Source organism: Apis cerana, linkage group LG15, assembly GCF_029169275.1.
Source record: "Apis cerana isolate GH-2021 linkage group LG15, AcerK_1.0, whole genome shotgun sequence".
NCBI classification, from domain to species: Eukaryota; Metazoa; Arthropoda; class Insecta; order Hymenoptera; family Apidae; genus Apis; species Apis cerana.
In genome coordinates, this window is record NC_083866.1 from 5,557,415 (window position 1) to 5,578,179 (window position 20,765).

The following is a 20,765-nucleotide window of genomic DNA, read 5'->3' on the forward strand; positions in this document are numbered from 1 at the left end:
CGAAACTCGGAAACGAGAAATCGAAAGAGACGGTTTCTTGGCGATCTCTCACGATCGATGGGAAGAGATAACGGCGAGAAGCGACGAATAATCTCGCATATGGTGGAGGAGGCGATTTCCCCGAAGCGATCGGTCCCCTCGAGGCACGGGTCACCTTGACCATCGTCAAGGGCCCGTCCAGAGGGGGTTGGGTCCAGAGGGGGCATGGATCAAGAGGAACGGTGGCCTCCAGCGGCGACATATAAGTCTCAGGAACACTCCCCACCTCGCGTCAAACGTTGCCGGTACGGCAAGCGCGCGGTATACACCTACGATCCACCTTTTATCGCCACCGTTTCCTCTGCCTAGGCCCGCGAGTTCAGCAGAGCTTACGACAGATAGGAGGGAGAGACATACCTGTTGTTCAGCCAACGGTGTAACGAGAACGTGGCGGAGGGACCTGGCGAACACGCATCATCGTGTCTACACAGCTGCCACGAGCTGCTTAACTCGCAGCTGCTTTATTAGTTCTCCTCACCGCGCGGGTTTCAAGAGAACTGTCTATCGCGCGGTTGAACCGCTTGGATTCTTTCGTCGGATCGTTTTAAACGTCGGATCATGAGGATCGTAAGTAATAATTGGTATCTGTGTGAACAGGTGTGACGATACGGGGGGAGGGGAGAGAAATACACACGAGCGTTTTACACTTTCTTGTACGAACTGTTGGAGCCACGAGTGAAAGTAAGAGAAAAATGTTACGTATTTTTTTCATTTCTGGACGACACGATTCGATCTCGGAAAAGAAAAGAAGATTCGAGAAAGTCGGAGCGAAAGAGGAAATATCGTCGTCAAGAATTGTATCGTTGCATACAATTTTTTCCTTCATCAAAGAGGTATTCGTCGAATAAAAAAAAAAAAAATTAAGAAAACACCCTGTGCACGGGAAGAGATCCGTGCGAATGGAAAGGGAAGTTTTGCTCGGTGTTGGGTCCGCGTGCGATTAATTGGAGGGGCGGTGGTATCGGTGGGGGAGACTTTCGCGGGACTAGATCGCGCGCTTTTATATAGCGAAGTAAGTTGGCGGGCTCCCTGTGGCTCGTTGGATCGATCGTCTCTCGGTCTCGGTCGGGCGGAGAAGAAGTCTCGGTGGTGTGTGCTCGGTTCGGCACATGACTTGTTACATCGAGAGACGTGAGCGTGATTCGTTCCCCTCGCAGTTCCCTGGCGGGGAAATGAGGTGTTTGACTGGATATCATCGAGCACGGTAGTCGGATCGAGGATCGAGGGGTACACGCAGGATGACACTGTTCCAAGTGAGAATAGATATTAATCGGATCGTTCGAATTGGAATTGCAAGTTGTTATATTCATTTCTTTGGACGATCGACTCGAACTTTTCGTAAATTTTCAAATCGATAATCCAAATTCTCGATTAACTCGATTATCTGTTTTCGCTTCGAGATTTTTCGTTAGCCGGCTACAATCACTCGGCATCTTTAGGAGCCTTTCACGCGCGCGCTTTCTACGATTGTCGATCTCAAAATTATTAACCGCGTGAAACTCGTGTTTTCGCCTCGAACCATCAATTTTTTTAATTGTTCGATAAAAGTGTGTTATCGTCTCGTGTATCTAACTCGCGATAGAGATCTAGGGAGAGAAAGAGAGAGGCCGCACTGTAGCATCATCCTCGTCACGATCACGTAAAGCATGAACATCGAGTATTCCGACTTAACTTTCTACATCCTCCTTTCTGGAACCGTGCCTTGCGAATCTATGCTTGCAATCGTATTATATAGAGCTAGCTCGATTATCAACATTCTCATCTATATGATTATAACATCCGAAAGAAATCTTAGTTTTTAAGATCCTTTTAATTGCAAATATCTCAACTTTATAATATTTATAATACTTTTATTCTTCCGTAATTTCTATTATAATTGCTGATAAAATATTAAATTTATTTCCAGAAGAAGTTGGTTCCCTATCCTCGATACATTCCAAACGTTCCAATTATTGGAAAAGTAGGTGGTGAATTGTTCGAAACTTCGTCTCTCTTGCTATCATTCTCGATATCATTTTCGAAACGATCTCTTCCTCATTCTCCTATTTCTATTTATTTCTATTATTATAACACTTTTCGTTCCTAAGTTAACCGCTACGAAGGCAGATCTATGATTTAATTCGAAAGTTTCGTTCTCCTTCCCTTATTTCTCTGTCGTACTTTCTTTTAACGAAGGTTCTTCTTCCTCGTTATCGCTTTCGTCACACTTCTTTTCGAGGAGAAAGTGATCTCAGATCAATAGATTAGGTCGGTTAATCTCTGGTGTGAAACGGTGATAGACACGCGGAGGAAGGAATGGAAGGAAGTTGAACGGACGGAGGATATCCGTAAACTCGACTCGGATTCATTCACTGGATCTAGCCGGTGGCGAGACAGGTCCATGTCCTTGCCCGGGGCAAGTTGTAACGTTTGCCATTCGACTGGCGTCTGCTTCGTCTCTTAACCCATTGCGCAACGCAAGTATATCATTAGCGGCAACCTGTCTGTCGGGATGATTATCCTACTTGATTGATCATTTCATCGACAGAAGTTTAATGGAAATTTTAACGTGCCGTAAAGTTTACACTATTTCACTCGCTTACACTTTCTATTTTGTAACGTATCTCACACTTTTCGTGTATAATAAAAATTTTCGTAATAATCTTCGACAGGTGTCTTGACTACGATCAAACTTTATCGTTTCTCAATCTAAATTCTTCTTTTTTAAGTTCTTCTTTCGTTGGCTTCCTACGTATTTTTTTCGCGCTCTTTTAATTTCATCGTCGTAATCTTCTAATCCGGTATAAAATAGTGAAAATGGTGTAAAATTGGAAAACGTTGATGCAATTTTAAAAACTGCTTGTCTCTTTAGAAATTCTGCCTCCGATCGATTCGACATCTCTGGATTAAATCGTAAGACGAGGGTTTAATACGACGTTCTTGCGCCTCATCTCGTAAGGATTAAAAGGATTCAAAGTGATTGACCCTTAAAATTCTGTGATATCTGTGATATCGTTGGAACGAACGAAGGAAACGATATTTTCGAAGTATCGAACGTTATTAAATTAAGAAAGGTGGTTGTATTTTGCGGTTAAATCGTAGATTGCACGGGTGATTGCGTAACGAATAATGTAATGAATAATATCCATAGAGGAGATTGATAAAAAAAAAGTTCTGGATCAGATCGGAACAATGAGAGTAATTCGTTTCAGCCGCGGGAATTGTTCGTTGTAAAAATTCAATCGAGCATTGTGAAACGAGGACTGGAAACGGCTCAGCTTAATTTCTTTTATGCACTTTTTTGGATTAAATTCGAGTCACGCACGAAAAACGTCATTAATCGATTTCCAAATCGAAAGCAATTTTACACCGATTTTAGTTGTGCGATTAAGATTCAATTCACTGTTGCGAAATAATTTTTGAAGATCCTGCAAAATTATTGAATCTCGCGAAGAAGGAGAAAAAGATGTTTCTGAAATTCGATCGTAAAAATTTTTTTCTTCAAACTTTCCAAAGCGTTACACGATACGTGTCCCAAAGAACTCGTTCTGAAAAATTTATTGGCAAATAAATATTAACGTAAAAAATTGAAAAATCACGTTATTTTATCTCTTAAGTAATTGTAATTGTACGCATATCTGTAATGATCCCAAATCAGCTGATTTCAAAAAATTCGATGAATTATTCAGTCGTCGTCGAGATATAACGTTTCTTAATAATTGTCTCTGTATATAGCCTCAAGTTTGGAAATTGTACGAGAATCGAAGTTAAAAAGGTTCTCGAAGCAATACCAGAAATCCTATAAGTATAACGAAACTGGTCAGAGAAATTGCAAAGCAACGAGATACGCGAATATTTTCGTTCGTTTCGGAGGATCTAGTGCGTGAACGACACACGCCAGTCGGTTGGTACCAATTATGGTATCTCGAGCCGATTTTAGGCCCATTACGATAGCGTTTTTTAGACGTGGAAACAACCGCGAGGATACGATTTTTTTTCCGATAATGATCGTGATAATATTTCTATATCGCTTGTGATATTATTTATATACCGCGTTGAAGCGGAGAAATTGAGAAATCGACTACGTTATTACGGGGCGTGACAAAAAGGTTTTACAAACGCTGCTCCAAAGAAACGTTAATCGCGTCGACAGTCGAGATTAACGTCGAATGTATTCACATACGTGTCCCTGTACTCAAAAAAAGTTTTACAGTCTTCTCAAAATCATTTCTCAAACTTGTAACATTATTTGACCTTTCGCAGGTTGGGTTCATTGGTCATACGACGGAGTGATTGACTTGGTCATCGTTGTCCTTTTTTTCTTATCGATAACGGTATATCTGGACGCTTATAAATCGCTGAATTGACCTTTCGATGAGAGGCACGCACTTCCTCCAGTAGACTTTCGATAACCATAAATCATGAAACTACGAAGCATAGATAGATTCGAAGCTTTGATCGAGACACCTTCGTAATCGGTTGTTCCGGATGAATTAATAACATTGATCTCGGATCAGGAAGGAACAGTTGCACAGCTACACGGCTTACACATTTCCCGGAGGGCGAAAGTGATCGGGGGAACGGATTGGAAAGGAGGGGAAGAAAGATCTGTTCACGAATGGATTTTTATTATTATTATTATTATTATTTTTCGAAAAACAAAAGGCGAACGATTTTCGCGTTTGGAGAAAGGTCCGCTCCACCACTCTAACGGAGAAATGTTATTTTTCCTCGATGATCGTTGAACCGTGGCCACGATCGGAAGTATCCCTTTCTTTCCTCGTTCTCAGCCAACTAGTTCACGCCCTTTTCACGCGTTGTCTCGAGAGTGACATAACGGTAATTTTGCTGCGATGTAGCAACACCGATCCAGTTAATTATTCATGGTCTAATAGAACTGGATATTGGATACTCGGCTCTCGATTCTCGAGTTGAACTCTGGAATAAGATAGGAGATAACATGGAAGGGAAAGTTGCGAATTACGTTACGCGCGCTGCCATGATGCCAAAATGACGCGAGCGAAAGAATGGATTTGGAATACTTATCGGGGAAATTTTTCGAAAGAAGGTCTACCACACGATAGAAATTCAATGGATATAAACTCGTTCGTTACAGTCGTTCCACTTTCTAATTGCGAATACTGTTCTCTTTTTCAACACCTTTGGCCCTCATTTCGCGAAATAACTGGCCCATCGCCAGGGATAAGATTGAAAAGATTGCACGACACCGAAGTATGAAATCGCGATTGCTTTCACTCGAATTTTACAAAAGAATTCGACGTTAACGCGTACATTCGTGATATCTAACGGACATATCGATGAAACGGTCATGGTTTCCATTCTGTTACAACCGTTGAACACAATTTATAATTAATATCGTTCGAGGTCAAGAATATATCATCTCGAACCTATTCCGTGATTGCAATCACGTTTCATCATTTCACAGGATCTCTCGGCAGCGCTGTGTCGAACATCTCAATGCTGTGAAGTATAACAATGGTCCTTTGTATTCTCTCTCTCTCTCTCTTTCTCTCCCCCGAACGCACGTATCCGACGCTCTACGAAATTATAACGCGGATATTGTACGCGGATTTCCAAATGAAACGCGATTGTGTTTCTATTAACCACGGATAACAGCACCTCCTGTAGAAGGTTTCTCCCGGATGACGTCGTTTTGCACTCGGGGAGCGCATTCCGTCGAATTTTCTGAACGGTCGACCTCGATTATCGCGTGCACGTTGCACAATTCCCCTTTCTGAAAGGACTCTCGGTTCACGTTTCGCAGGAAACGAGTCGACGCGATGTTTCCTATTTCTTTTGTGTTCTCGCCTCGCGAAACTATGCTGATGAATTTTCGTGTTGTAACGTCGGTGTAAGCTGTATGCCTTTACGGTGAAAATTGTCGACGACGAGTTTATAATTATTCGCATCGCTTTTACGCGCATAATTTACGCACGAGATTCATTCGAAATGGGAAAAATTATACGACGCATCTGTTGAAAATTGAAGCAAGTAAGGCGATATATTGAGCAAGCATCGGAGCAAAAGAACGTATCGTCGTCCATGTCGAAACGGTGTCGTAACTTGGCTCGCAATATAAAATAGAAAAAAAAAATCAATAGAAAATCGCGAATCAATTCGATCCTCAATAATTTGATCGGTGAATAATTCCATTCGATTTATTGCAAAAATTGGATATTTCGCGTATAAAAAGGAAAAATCCAATTTTTCGGTTGAAAAATGGTAATATATATTTTAACGTCGAATATCCTTTCTAAATATTGCGATACAATAGATGCTTTGTTTCCATTCGGTAATTAAGAAACGCTTGTGGGGAAATTTCTCTGCAAACTGTGCAATTACACGTACCCGCTTCTCTTTTAATAATCGTTTCACTGATGCCTGGAAGTGAAAAAAATGGATTTACGAGAAAATACAAGTTGGTTTACGGTCGCTGTCGTTCACCGCGTGACAGAAAAGTAAAAGTGAGAAGATAACGTTTTGCACGGGCACGATGTGGGCGTGTTGTAACAATAGCTATCCTAAGTCGCGTGTGCACACTCGCATTCCTCTGTGACAAAAGATATCGGTGTAAACGAACCGGTGATTCGACTTCTGTGCTTTGTTCGCGGCCAACAATCGGGCTTTTTGCTTCTTTACGAGAACGTCCGATTAGAGATTAATGAAACATTTGCAAATTATCGACAATGCCCTATTTCCAATGGAATTTAACTTGAATTATTGCAAATGAAAAAAAAATATCTCGATTAAGACGGTATAAATTTTATTTCACGAAAAGAAGGAAGGGAAATTTATCCATAAATGTTTCGCGAACGGGATCCAAGCATCCTCGACACGCCTAATTAACCCAACGGCGTAACGAGTCAATTTCACGCGAATATTTCCCCAAGCGATCATCCCAACGATCCTCTCTTTATTAGAGCTGTCGGGAGAACGAGTTGAAACGTAATTGCACCGTTGGAAACGATGGAAAACTCGTCGAAAACTTTCGTTGGCGAAAGACGTCTTTCTCCGTTATGCAACGCACACGCATCCTGTTTCTCCGGATGCTTGGCCGAGCATCGCCGCGTAACTACGCGCAGGCAGACGAAAACGAAGGCAGTTCGAAAAGAAAAGAGGGAGGGAAGGGAAAAAATGGACGAAAAGAATGCTGGTGGATATTAAACGCGGAAGCACAAACGTTTCTCCTAGCGGATTCTCTATGGATTCAAAGGTATTATACGTACTCGAGATGCATCTCGTATGCATCGTATAGACGCGCGGAGAAACTCGATGAAACTTTGTTTGCTTGTAACGATCGAGAGATTCATTGTTTTGACAAGAGAAGACTGGATTTCTCTCTCGTCGAGAGCATCGATGCTTTCGCTTCTCCTCTCGTTTAATCTCGTGCACCGATTCGAAATTTAATTTATACTTTCTGACGATGCTTCGAGGTTCCATTCCTAGGAGGAAATTAAAATTGCTATTTTGGAATATTTTCGTAAAAATTGACGTTTTTCTTTTATCGTTTAAAGGGAAATACGTAATGGATTTATTAGATTTAAGAAAAGAAAAAAAATATTGAAGTTAATAGGGATATTACGAAAAGATGGCTTGTCAGATTCGAATCAATTTGAATAATACACAGAGATTTTTGTCGGTCGCAATCACTTCTATCGAGTCGTAAATCACGATATTGATATTTATCGTTGAAAATACGAGCTTTTACAACAGTTCCGCCATTCGTTCGGACAGATCTACAACCGATATTTGTTATCGATCAAACACAGGAACATAGATTGCGCTTGCTACTTTTAGCTTTGTTCCCGATGACTCGCGCCGAACGAACGAGTGTCGTAAGAAAAGTATCGCGGAGAACGGGCGAAACTTTGCAGTCCGCGGGCGGTTTCGAGCAGATTAGAGGGAAAAAATAATGAAACGGGCCGACCTGCTATTTTATTGATCATTCGGTGGAAAGGAGGCTGAAATTCTTCCTGGAAATATCCAGTGATTCGATAAATCTGCGTTGCTCGCAGGGATTAGAGGGAAGCAGCTATGCGTAGAAACGTACGTATACCGCGTATATTATTCTTTATTAGTTCACCTTCGATATCGCAATTTGTAATTTTACCGTGTCGATCGTGTATAATCATTAATCGATTACGGCGATTGTACGTTTATTTTATGCAGCGTCGAAGGTGGAAAATTAAATGTATGAAATCGTCGGATGTCATTTTTGCCTGCTCCAACAAGTTTAACGTAGCATTAAACCCATTTCTTGTGCGAGTGGACACCGCGTCGAAAGTAAAAGTAACTTCCACTTTTATCGTAATTAATGAAAAGTAGTTTCCGGAGGACAACTCTCGAGAATTTTAATTATCGCGAATGTCAATGCATCCTCACATTATAGCAATCTTTGTATAAACGTTGTAACATTGCCGGAGAATAGAATCATTCAAATCAAAATTAGTGAATGAAGGGAAGCTTATACAGAAATGGAAACTTTACCTTCAATCTTGGATCTTAATCAAGATGATTCGTGGTAGAAGAGATGAATAATCGCGATTACTTCGTTTCCATGATTAATATAATTTCCATTTATATTTTCATAATAATTTCGTCTTTGTAGGTACTTGACCTCCATAGTATTACTCTACACTTTCCTTTCTCGAAGAAATTACAGGCTTCACGAGTGCAACTTGCTGCGATACTTTCCAAGGTACTTCATTGAAACTCAAGAGGAGGAGAGGAATTAGCCTCTCTCGCTCAAGGTTCGAATTCTCGAGCTCCGGTTTGCTCGAAAACCTTTCGAGTCGCGTGATATTCGAACAGAATCGGAACGCTGTATTAGGTTAGCTGCACCCGCACGGATATAATTTCACGCGTGAATGATTAATTATATACTTTTTAAAAAAAAACAGTGCTTTTTAAAACAAACTAAATCGCCATTCTTCTAATTTATGAAGAATATTTATCGCATTCACGCGTGGAAAACAGGCTCAACATAAATTCTCGTCTCGTTGAAAAAGAAAAAAACTTTCGAATAAATAAATTTTCCAATTTCACTGGTCGGATCTACAATTAATTCTGAAAAAGAATGAATGATTTGTTTTTTAAATCGTTCAACACAAAATCGTAATAAATTTCAAGATAAATATCGGAAACGATCGCTCGTAATATTCATATTCAATTCATCATTCCTATTTTCCTATTTTACAATTTTAAAATTACGGCTTATATAAGTGATCCGTTTAAACGTAAAACGTACTAATCAGAGAAATTATATTATTGGGCTCCTTACGCAAAAATCTCATTGTGAGCGAATGGTTAATTACGTAACAGTGTTTGAAATATTCACTGCTCGACTCGATTTATTAGGTGTTGATTATTAATCCACGCGTGGAGAACCGCACGTTCTCCGGTTTCTACTTTCCTTCCACATTTCGTGCGCCGCTTCACCCCGACAAATATGCAATATGCTCAGGATTATTTCGCAACTAGGCATTTATTAGCCGCGTGTTTGTGCGCGGTTCTCCTCGTGATCATCGACGCGCGTTGGTTCAGATATCACAGCGGCGTTTGATATCTATCGTCACGGTGCACGCACATGTGTGCCGTGGTTTGTGGGCGACCTCGTGCCTCTACAACGAGCGCTTCTCGGGCGGAATTGTTCTCGAATCTCTTCTCCCGGACGCGCGAATGTCGAACCAATGTTTCCTAGGACAAATTTGTTTGGCCGAATAACTTTGTATCGCAAAAATCGGTTTGAGCGCCAACTCGAGTTATGGCCTGCGTCGATGTTGTATTCTCTTCACCTCGACCTTGCTTTTCTGGTTTCGAGTCTAGTTCAGTTTCAAGGAAACTGGAAATGATTTCCTCCGAGATCGTTACGCTTCTCAGAAATTCCGGTCGAAAAATTAAACGTTCAACGTTCCATGCAAAAGTTAATCTCTCGTGTAAATTATATTATAAATTTTATCGAGTTATTGCGTGTCTCGTTCCACGATGAAGCTATTTTAATTATTATACGATCCAGTGTTGTTGTTTATTGCGCGCAATTACACCGATACGAATTGTACTCATCGCGGATAGATATATCTGTTATATCGTTTTATTCGCATTTTTGCAAGGAAAATAGCTGTAGGGTCGCGAAAAACATTTCTCGATAGCCAGTTTCGTTACGCTAGTTACGTAAATTTATTCGTCCAGGCACCGATCTCTAATTAGAACCAATGTCGATCAAGGGTCGATCTCTGGTGGCTGCGATACTCTATCATTAATCTGTCTTTCCCTCTCTCCATCAATCCCGTTCAAAGTTGTGACAAGTAAACCTCGGTGTGGCGTAATGGGATATCGTCATAGAGACGCGTATATCTCGTTGGAAAATCAACGTAACATTCTAGATCCAGACGCGTGGATCTAGTCAACGATTTAAATAGCTTATGAATTTTAAAGACGCCAGATATCGATCAGAGAATCGCACACACACACACACATATATATATATATATACGGAACTTTATAATAACGAGTCGATAGTTCATGAATTTTAAAGATACGGAAATACTTTATCCGAAATCTCGAATGAACAAGAAAGTAAACAATTACCTTAATAAGTCAATGTCGGTTGAATTCTTGATACATCGCATAAAATTCTTCACTCCTACCATAGAGCTGTATTATCTCCGCAATTATCAGTTATACGTAATAGGGGCAGCAATTAATCGCCTTGACATTGCGACAAGCGTGAAGAAATAAATCGCGAAGCGATGACGTGTCGCGCGTTGCTCACCTTGCTTTCGATACAGAAAAACCGATATATAATATGCATGCAATAACGTAACCGCTCGTTCAATCGTCATTTATTAGCGCGATTATTCAAGCAAACGCGTTCCCAAGCTCGGATGAAGTGACCGTGTATAACGATTTCGTCAGATTTTACGTAAGAATCGTGTAACGGACGGGAAGAGATGATCGGTTGTCACAAGATATAAATCGCCGGCTTTTCTTCGCTCGCCTCGAATCGTTTCCCCGACCGAACCGCGAATTCAAGACACGAAATTTTCGTTCGTGGAGTTTACGACACGTTTACGACACTGCACCTTTTTAAACGTTCCTTGGAGCACGCGATGTCTCGTGAGCTGATAATAAGTTGGGAATATTTATCGCTTTTTGCGGAAACAGATCGGTGGTGGATCTGTCGCAATGCTCTGTTCTGTCGAAACTTTGGTACAAGCGAGCTGCAATTAACAAGTTGCTTTTTTACCGAGGTGAAAAAGTAACGGGAAATGTATCTCAATTCGAAATGCAATTCTTTATTTCCCAAGACTTTTTGACATTTATGACATTTAATAAATCCTTGCAATTCGTTCTTTGTCTTTAAATCTTTCAACGTGAATCGTTGTCGTGTCAAACGAGCGGATCGTTGGTTCTTTTAACGTGAAATTATCTTTTAATTCGTAAATAAGAAAAATATTTGTCGAGCTCGCCGATGGGCGATCAGCTTTTTAGTTATTATATTATTTAACGATTTAAATTTTAGATAAATTCCGACTGAATTTGATCCGTGAATTTTCGACACAATCTATTTCTGGTGTCCCTTTCCATATTTCAAAATTCCATAAATACGAAGACGCATCGAACAAACAAACGAATCGATTAAAAATCGAACGACTGCAATTTATCAGAGTCGCGTGGCAAAGTGACTCCGTGTTGCGATTTAACGTTCTCCATAATTCATCGTGGTTAATTTATCAAGTAACACTTGGGCTTCGGAGATTCTCGCTTAATGGCGAATGTTTAAGTAAGTCGAGGCAAGAAATGGGTTGAGAAGAGATCAGGACGACTTCTGAAACGGATCTGAAACCAGAGAGTGGTGATTTCATTCGATGACTATATTCGGCCCATAAATTATATCGCATTGTTAGCTGATAGAGGCTCGTAAAAATTGTCGCATGGCCTGGAGAAAATTGTGTGTACCGTGACTCGAATCGGTCGTCAATCATTGGATCGAGGTTAGAAGGTATTTTCAGAACGAACGTCTAACGAAGCTTTCAATTCCCATTTATCGTTGTATATAACGGAATTTAATGGGGCCGTTTCCGGTTTTGCACAAGTTAAAAATGGAATCGTCACGGAATTGTCTCAGGAGGCTCGATTAAAACTAATTGAAAGGCTCGAGGATTGCCATTTTTTATTTATGTTTATAAATTTTTTTGAAAGTTTTTGCACGGAGATTGGGAAACGGTGAAAGTGTCTAATAAATCGTTGATAGATTCAATAAGGGAACGTGTAATTCGGACGTTTGAAGGGAAATTATAATATCTCGATTGACAGGATCGATAATTTATTTCATCTTGACAACCGTATTTGTGATTTGAACGTAAATAACGAAATATTCCCTTAAAAGATATCCCATTTAGAAATTTGAAATCTATTTTGAAATTCTAAATAAGATATTTTGATCAGCGGGAAAGCTGATAATTATTTATTATTATTATTATTTTTTTTCTATAATATAAAAAAAATCATACGTATTACTACTAAAGATTAAATTAATCTTTCCATTTCAGACAGTTCTGATTCTACTGGTTTTCACAGTTCTGGCAGCGGTTTCGTCCCAGGACTACAGTCAACTGTTCGCAGGATTCGGACCTTATATTAGGCAAGCGGTAGCAATGCGAGATCCACGATCGAATAGAGGTGAATATGCTGATCCTTTTAACCCACAAAATCCTCGAAATCCTCGGAACCAATTCCCAATAAACTTGGATTCGACCAACACTAGTTCTCCGATTCCAGTTCTCGACCCTTAAAACCCTGTCGGAAATAATCTTGGAGAGTGAGATATGGATTCGCGAATAATTGGCGGTTAATTCCATTTCCGCTCGAGTTATTGACGAACCGTGACGCTCCTACTAAATGAGATTATTCTCGGATTCTCGTTCGAACCCAGAAATTACGATCGATGCCGGAAGGGGGAACTAATAACGATAATTTCATAGATATCGAACGGTTTTATATATATTTATACCCATATATACCGATAGAGAACGTTTACCGATTGAATGTGATTAACGTAATTCGCAGAGGAAAAGGAAAGTGATCGTATGAATTCTGAATGGATTTGCAACGATTGCTCGGTCGATTTCTACTAATAATTATCTACATCGGTAAAAGATAAAAAAATTTTATTTAGTAATAAGTCGATGGATAAATGTAAAATGAATTTTAAATCACATTTATCATTTTAATTCGAACTCGTTCGATTGATATTTCGCGTTTATTTTACCAAGGTTGTGTAATTTCTCGAAACGAAAAAGAGAAATGATCGTGTAAACTTCGGATCGAAATTTTTATTGATACATCAAAATTATGCAAATTTATTTGATATCGTATCAAAAAAAAAAAAGAAAATTAAAATTTTTTGATAATAAATTAATAGATAAATGCAAAGGACTTTTAAATCAACACGCGTAATATTTTAAACTCGTGCAATTAATTTTAGAAATTTCACATCATTTCGAGTTTGAAATCGAAGATTAATGGACGACACGACAGGCGCTATTTGTTGCCCTAACGAGGTATCCCATCCATTCTAACGTTTCCTATTCTAACGTTGAAGCTTTGACATTTGTCTGCACGTGTATAATTCGACACACGCCGTAACCAGGATACGCGATCCTTGCGATCGAGTGGAACGCGGCGGCGCGTTTTACGCACGGAATGAGTGTCAAGTTCAAACTCACCTACAATAAATAGAGGCAGGAAAATGTTGCTGACATACCGCCAACTTGAGTTCCGACTGGTCAATTTCTTGTCAACGTGTTAGATAATAATTTTTCCTCGAGTGAAATATCTTTTTGCACAAAACTCTTCGTCATTCTCCATTCCCAACCGTAATAACATCAGGTTCTTCTAAAGTTTCTTTCGATCATTCCGCACGTATGATTTTCGCACGTCCTTTTTTTTTTCGAAAAATCGAATCCAATGATAAATAATAATTTTTTTATTGAAAATTAATTGCACGTTGAATAAATTAACGAGAAGGATCGATTAGATAAAAAAAAACCAATTTCTTAAATGGAATAAAACGATAATACAAATTTGAAGTTAAAGAAGAATAATGGAAGAAGAAAAACGAAGCTCTGTATTAGATATGGTATATAAAATTTTGTTAAAATATTATATCATATATATATAAATAATATACTTCGATCATTTTGGATATAAGAGAAAAGAGAAGGAAAATTTTTTTTAGAATAATCCAACCACATTAAATAATCTTAATTCGTGGAAGTAAAAGGGAAGTGGTCTCGTGATGACGTTAAGCTGATAAGTCTAGCGATAAATTGAAAGTCTAATGATAACCTCAATCAGGTCGTACGCGTTTCTTAATTAACCGGAACAATTGTGTTCAAGTGTGCGCCACGTTCATGGTTTCGTAACAATTTGCCGCGATGCGATAAGGATCGAGTTTGTTGCGTGAGGTTTGCACCTCGCACGCATTAGTGGAAACCGCTATTTCCACGGTGGCATCGATTAATAGTCGTTCGGATTGCAAATCACTTCCCGATTCAGGTAGATTACACTGGATCTCCTTGAAAACTTGTTTATAACGAGGTGCTTATAAAATTAACACTTTATAGAATTGCACGGGAAGGATCGATTATGTGGATTCTCTCCGTTTATACGCGGTTGCCTTATACAATCGGTTATTATAATTTAAATTCCAATAAGGTCATAGAAGATGCACGAAACGATTGCAAAAGATGATGAATATTTGTGTTCACGATCGTGATCGAACGATCGATCGAAACTAGACCAACATACGTACGAAATGACAATACGATGGAATTCTTCTTAATTTTTTTATCTTTCTTCGAACTTTATTACACATACACATCGAATTATATTCTTCCTGTTTCTCAGAGCATCCAGAAGACATATTTTCATCATTTTTATTTGCTTCTTTTTCAAAATATTCAAAATAATACTAAAGTGATATAATAATAAAGTAGCTAATGTTTGTAAAATCTAAATCTTTGGACTAGAGATTCGATTGTATCGTATAAGAAAAGTTACTTTCAAAAGTATCTCTCAAATCAAGTTAGTGATTTTTCAATTTCGACCGTGAAGAGTGGATTACGCGAAAAATTCGTAATTTCAAAACGATTCTTTTGATAAGATCGCCGTGTAATAGCGATTATGAAGATCATCGGGGATTTCAGGAACATACGGTAGTGTAACTTCATCGAATTTCATGGCCTTTCTAGGGCACGATGTTGAATAATCGGCCCCAGTTTAACGAGCTCGTTTAAACCGTGTTTATAATTTTTCATAAACGTTGCACGGGAATGGAGAATGAGTCGAGATGTCGTTTCTGATTGAAATGAAATCGAGAAAAGGGGCGTAACCGTCAGATTGATGAATGACGCTTAAGGCTTGGTGCCTTAAAGTAATCGATCTTGTTTAATACGAACCGGTACTGCCAAAGGTGAATTACTCGGATAGAAGTAATCGAGAAGATATAAATTTGATCGAACAATGATCAAAATTAAAATTTTCCTTCCTCTTCCTCTCCCACGATTTCTTTGTTTAAAATTTCTTTCATATTTCTAACGAGGACGATTTTTCTTCCAGGTCCGGTACTGTTTCCTCCTGGTCCTCCGCCAAATAACGAGGACAGCAGTGGAGTGATAGTAGGCGCGAGCGGATACGGATTCGTGCCGCCCAACCAAGGTAAATCGTCCTTAGGATAGGAGAGGAGAAATGGGAAATGCTTGAACCGTGGAGAAGCGGAAAGTGGCGCCAAATATCTGCTCTCTAAAATTCACACCTCCACCAAAGACTCAACGGCACGGCGAGCAGTAACACTTTGGGGATGACACTAACCCCTCGAGCACTTGTCGTCGCCCCTTGTGCACTTAACGTGTGAATAAATCGCTATTTATTTGTTGCCAGATACGTCGAACCGCTCAACCCTCTCCCTATCTTCGCTCCAACGTTTTTAATCCGCATGACTTCCTTCACTTACCACTTGCTCCGAGGGACGAAAATTTGAACGCCATCTTTCCATCATTCTCACATCCGAGATCAAATTTCATTACAGCTTTTTGATTATTTTTACCCGAATAATCATTTGGTTAAATTGCGAGGAATCATCGTGACTAAAAAGTACCCATGGAAGGTATTCCGTAATTAGCGATTGTGTCGATTCATTGAAATTTATTCGCTGTATTTATATAATGATTCGTAGCCCATGATCATTCTATAATAATATTCACAGCTCATTCGAAAAATTATTCCTCCAACTTGTAACACAGGTAACGAGACGTATGTTTCATTTTGATTTTAAACTTTAGAAACTTTATTATATTTTTCAATCGACGTAGATGATTCTGAACGACCATCCTGAAATTAGATTCAAGAATTAAGAAACGATACGGTTGGATGGCTTTTATGAAAAGCCATTCCATTTAAATCGTGATCCTGAACTCCTCAAGAGCGACGATCCTTCTCCTTGATTCCTGTCAAACGTGAAATATCACGCAACGTCACGAAAGATGTCGTGCAGTGCAACCTTTAATTCTATTCTCTCGACTCGTACGAAACTTGTAAATATAAGAATGAACACCTCTTCCAAGACTAATTTCACGTAGTTCCACGTAGTGACACGCTAATACGATTCGTGTTATCTATACTGGCTAATTACCACTTGCTCAATTCACGAATGTGTGTTAACAATTCCACTAACACGATTCCACGCAAAAGGTATAGAGATGCACAAATGTTAAACCATTTAACTTACCACCATTTTTATTTTGGAAAAAAGAAGGCCAACTTTCCCTTTCGAGAATCGAAAAATCTGGAAAACAAACAAGAAACCTCCACCCTTGAAATCCTCCAACCTTGAAAGCTGACAGCGCGATATTCTCGTGAAAAATCTATTCGATCCTCGCATAAATCACATCGCGCGTATAATCCACGTATAAATGGAGGCATCGAGAGCTTTCTCTTCCCGGATGGATTACGATGGATCTTTCTCTCTGGCTGATTCTCGCAGCAAAAGTTGGGAATAAAAATTCTTCCTCGTCTTTCATTATCGAATTCAATGGCGGCATTCCTCTCCTCGTTCGATAGAGAGGAAGAGAAAGAGAGAGAAAGAGGAATACCGGTTTCCCCGAAGAAGAGGCAACCTTGGGATCCATTTAGAGGGGTCAGTGAAAGTGATTTCGTTGGCCTCGTGACTTAAACTCGTTTACACGTAACCTCGGCTGAGCTACTTCGCGAAGCGTAACAGGTGTTACGAGGTCACTTGGATCGTGGACGACAATATCGTCGTTTTTGGCGACACGAAAATCTTATGTATCTCTGCCGCTGGGATCAATGATCCGTTCATGGCCAAGTTCGTGGTTTATTTTTTTCTCGTAGTAAGATAAAAAAATTCTTCTTCGTGGAACTGTAAAGCTATTTAACGTAATATTTTCTAATAATATTTTCTAATCAAGGGGAAATATTATTTCGTTACGCGTCGAGAAAATAATGATTTCTTCTTCATACATATAAAGATACATATAAAACTTCGCTATATGTGAAATTGACAGTGGATCTTGACGAAAAAGAAGAAAAAAGAAAATTAAGAAAATCCTTCGTAGTAAGATGGAATGGTTCAAGATAAATTTCGAGGCTGTTGCTGTTTCTTTAAATACGATAGAAATAATAATAATAAAAAAAGAAACTTGCTCAAAAGTTTTGTACATAATCGAGAGGAGGAATAATTTCGTTCCACGAAATTCAATTTACGTTTTTCAATAGCCGAGCGTAACCCTGAAAACATTACTAACCAATCGCGTAACGAAGGCAATTGCGAGATTTATAATCGTTAACAAGCGCAATTAGGCATCGTTAGGGACTCGTCGTTACTTCTTTATCGCGGATCACCGTTGCAAATAAAACTGACTCGTAATTCGTATCGTTCTCTTAACGAGGCCCTCGTAATATGATTTCGTGCAATCGGCAACGCGGCGTTATTCGAACGATCGTGAATTTTTAACGGGCGTAATTTCACAAACACCAATTGAGACGAAAGTTGGATCCATGCGCAGAGTTGCACGAATCGTTGCATACGCTGTCATTATGAGCGCTTAATCGAATAGTTAAATGAGGTCGTTGGAGAAACTTCCACACCTTGCCTCTGCCTGGAATTTAATTATTATTGCAAATACTTGCTTTTTCTCAATTCTTTCGTTCCTAACCTTTAATCGGCATCCATGTCATGGCCTCTGGACGAGAGTATCGATTACAGTCGTCATCAGAATTGTCGGAGAAGATTCTAAATTTTCAAAGTCTAACGTCACGCGTCTGATTTGAGATTTGTGTACTGGAAAGAGAAAATAAACCATTTTCCTCGGAGCTTCTAGATTTTAGTAACGAGTCGTTGATTTCAGTATCGATTTTTCGTTACAAAACGATTATAATAGAAAAATAAAACCGCTCACATTTCCCTCCACGTGTAAAACGAACATATATGCATATATTAGCGCGCGTGTAACCTCGGGACAAAAGAATCGATGAAAGTTTACCGAAAAAAAAAAAAATATGCGTTTGTAGCAACCGGTTTCCAAGAATCATAGAAGATTCAGAGAAATAATATTCCATAAACGTTCAATCGGTTTTCGATTGTCCCGTACCTTCCAATCTATCCAGACAATGGAACGGAACTTTGTTCACAATGGCTCAAGATAAGCGGATAGAAGGTTCGAACTCGATGGAGAAATAAATCTTGAGCGCAACGGGCTGTCTAGCGTCGGTTATGGCCACTGTATATCTTTTGTTCATTAATGCCTGTAAACGATCGCGATGGAGCGGATAAATCTGCGAAACTGGCGGTGATTAACGTTCTGCCGCGTCTAAGGGCAAGGGGAAAACGCGTTAAAAGTTGCTCGCGAGATGGCTCGAGAGATTAACTCGCGGCCAGATAACCGCGTGAAAAGCGTGATTTAATTGAACCGAAACGCGGAAGGATCAGACCCGTTTTTCTTCGCCAAGGTGGCTCGTTTAATAAATACGAGGATGGTCCGTTTCGACGTTGTCTGCGCGTTATCGAGCCTGCCTCTCCCTCTCCTCGTTTGCGAAATAATTGCGAGGAAAGGGGCGTAATTACGGGGTAGAAATCGGGGACAAATCCTCCTCGATAGCGTTCCGTGGAGGAACGATTTAGGTGTTAATGATACAGTTCTCGCGAACGAGCGGGTGCCAGTGAAAGCCAGTGATCGTCTCTGAATGTCTATGATCGACGATTGATGGTGTTGGTCCGGGAGGGAAAGGAAATAAGACACTTAGCCGCACGTGTTCCTAACTAGTAGCAGAGTGATCGTTAAACTTGAACCACGCACCTCTCCGATTTCACCTTCGGTTTATATTCTTCTGTCGTTGTTGCGCTCTCGTCAGGATCCATTTCGAGACGAATTCTCGATTCGATGTGACCGAATTTTCGTCGGTAAAATCGGGCACGGGAAGCGAAATCGATAGAAATCGAAAAGAAAAAGAAAAAAAGGAGAGTGCAAAAAATCGTTCAAAGAAACCTCCCTCCATACACTCTCTCGAATTCCATGGCGAGGGCGGAAGGGTTAAATTTACGCATAGCCACGCTAGGCGCCCCTCGGACCGCCTAATGGATCCCATTGCCTTCTCCCTGTTGGTTAACTTTATTGTCAGCGCCGTGGTCGGCCAGTGTCGGAGGCAACGGGCAGAAAAGCGAGCACTTAACAGTCAAAGGGGGAGAGGATATCGGACGTGGTGGAGATGAGGTGGAAGGGTGGCCGGGTGACGAGGGTCCTGTAATTAGCAAGCTTTGAAGCGGTCCCGTGCCTGACTTCTCATTACCGACGGTCAGGTGTCCCGGCGATTACTCGAGGAGCTTTGCCGCGCGATTCTTGGCGAATTATTGCGCGCGATCTCGTGCCCTTCGTCTTCTCTTCTCAGACGAAGAAGGATCGAAGGGGAAGGACGGAGAAGGAAGTTCGGAACGTTTCGAGATCCTGTGCCCGCGTCCGCGAAAGTTTGACAGGGTCGAGGGTCGTTCGCTTTCGTGCGAACGCGTTGAGGGTGAAATTTAACGCCTCGAGAAATTTGGGTGGATTTTATTTTCGGGAGGAAATGCGTTTTTTATTTGGACGAGTAAATTGATCAAAGTTGGGAAGAGGAAGCGAACTTTTTTTCTTCTTATATTTTGTTGCAGCTTTCTATAGGTTCTTTTACTATTAACCGTGAACGAAGGATTAGCGGGATATTGAGAAGGTTGCGAGTGCCGCGTCATCGATGGGGAAGCTGTACCACGGTAGAGAGTCCTCAAGAATATGGGAAAACCGAGGAAAGGAACTATCTAGGAACCACGAACTCCGTCCTTGTATCTCCACAGTGCCTGGATGTTTCAACACCACCCAGGAGCATCTTTGTATCTGTATAAAGAATCATTATATCGAATCAATACATTGTTAATTGTTTTCTACGACTAGTGTCTCGATACAGCACCTCGCACGATGGAACCTCTCTCGATCGACAACTTTCATTGCGCTTTAAATAAAAAAAAGAAAGAAAAACACATCGATCTACCAACTTTTCCGTCCAAGAGCGAATCTATCCAATAAGATAGATTTAATTATACCACGTTTAACTAAAACCATCGGTTGATGAAAGGCCTATTAAGAAATATTATATAAGTATTTTACGCTTCAACATTTACA

The 20,765-nt window shown here is 40.1% G+C and overlaps 1 protein-coding gene across 3 annotated transcripts; it reads left to right on the forward strand.

The window, feature by feature from the left end:
* The first annotated feature begins 256 nt into the window (after positions 1–256).
* On the forward strand, positions 257–20,530 carry LOC107996352 (uncharacterized). Of its 3 annotated transcripts, none has more exons than XM_017054361.3 (4): positions 257–606; positions 12,591–12,720; positions 15,661–15,759; positions 20,261–20,530. In XM_017054361.3, the coding sequence occupies exons 1-4, from the start codon at positions 598–600 to the stop codon at positions 20,284–20,286; spliced, it is 264 nt and encodes an 87-aa protein (XP_016909850.1). In that variant the 5' UTR covers positions 257–597; the 3' UTR covers positions 20,287–20,530. The 3 variants fall into 3 exon arrangements, with proteins under 3 accessions (XP_016909850.1, XP_028521758.1, XP_016909848.1); XM_028665957.2 differs by having other exon boundaries at positions 259–872; XM_017054359.3 differs by lacking the exon at positions 257–606 and adding an exon at positions 1,012–1,292.
* The last annotated feature ends 235 nt before the right edge of the window (positions 20,531–20,765 follow it).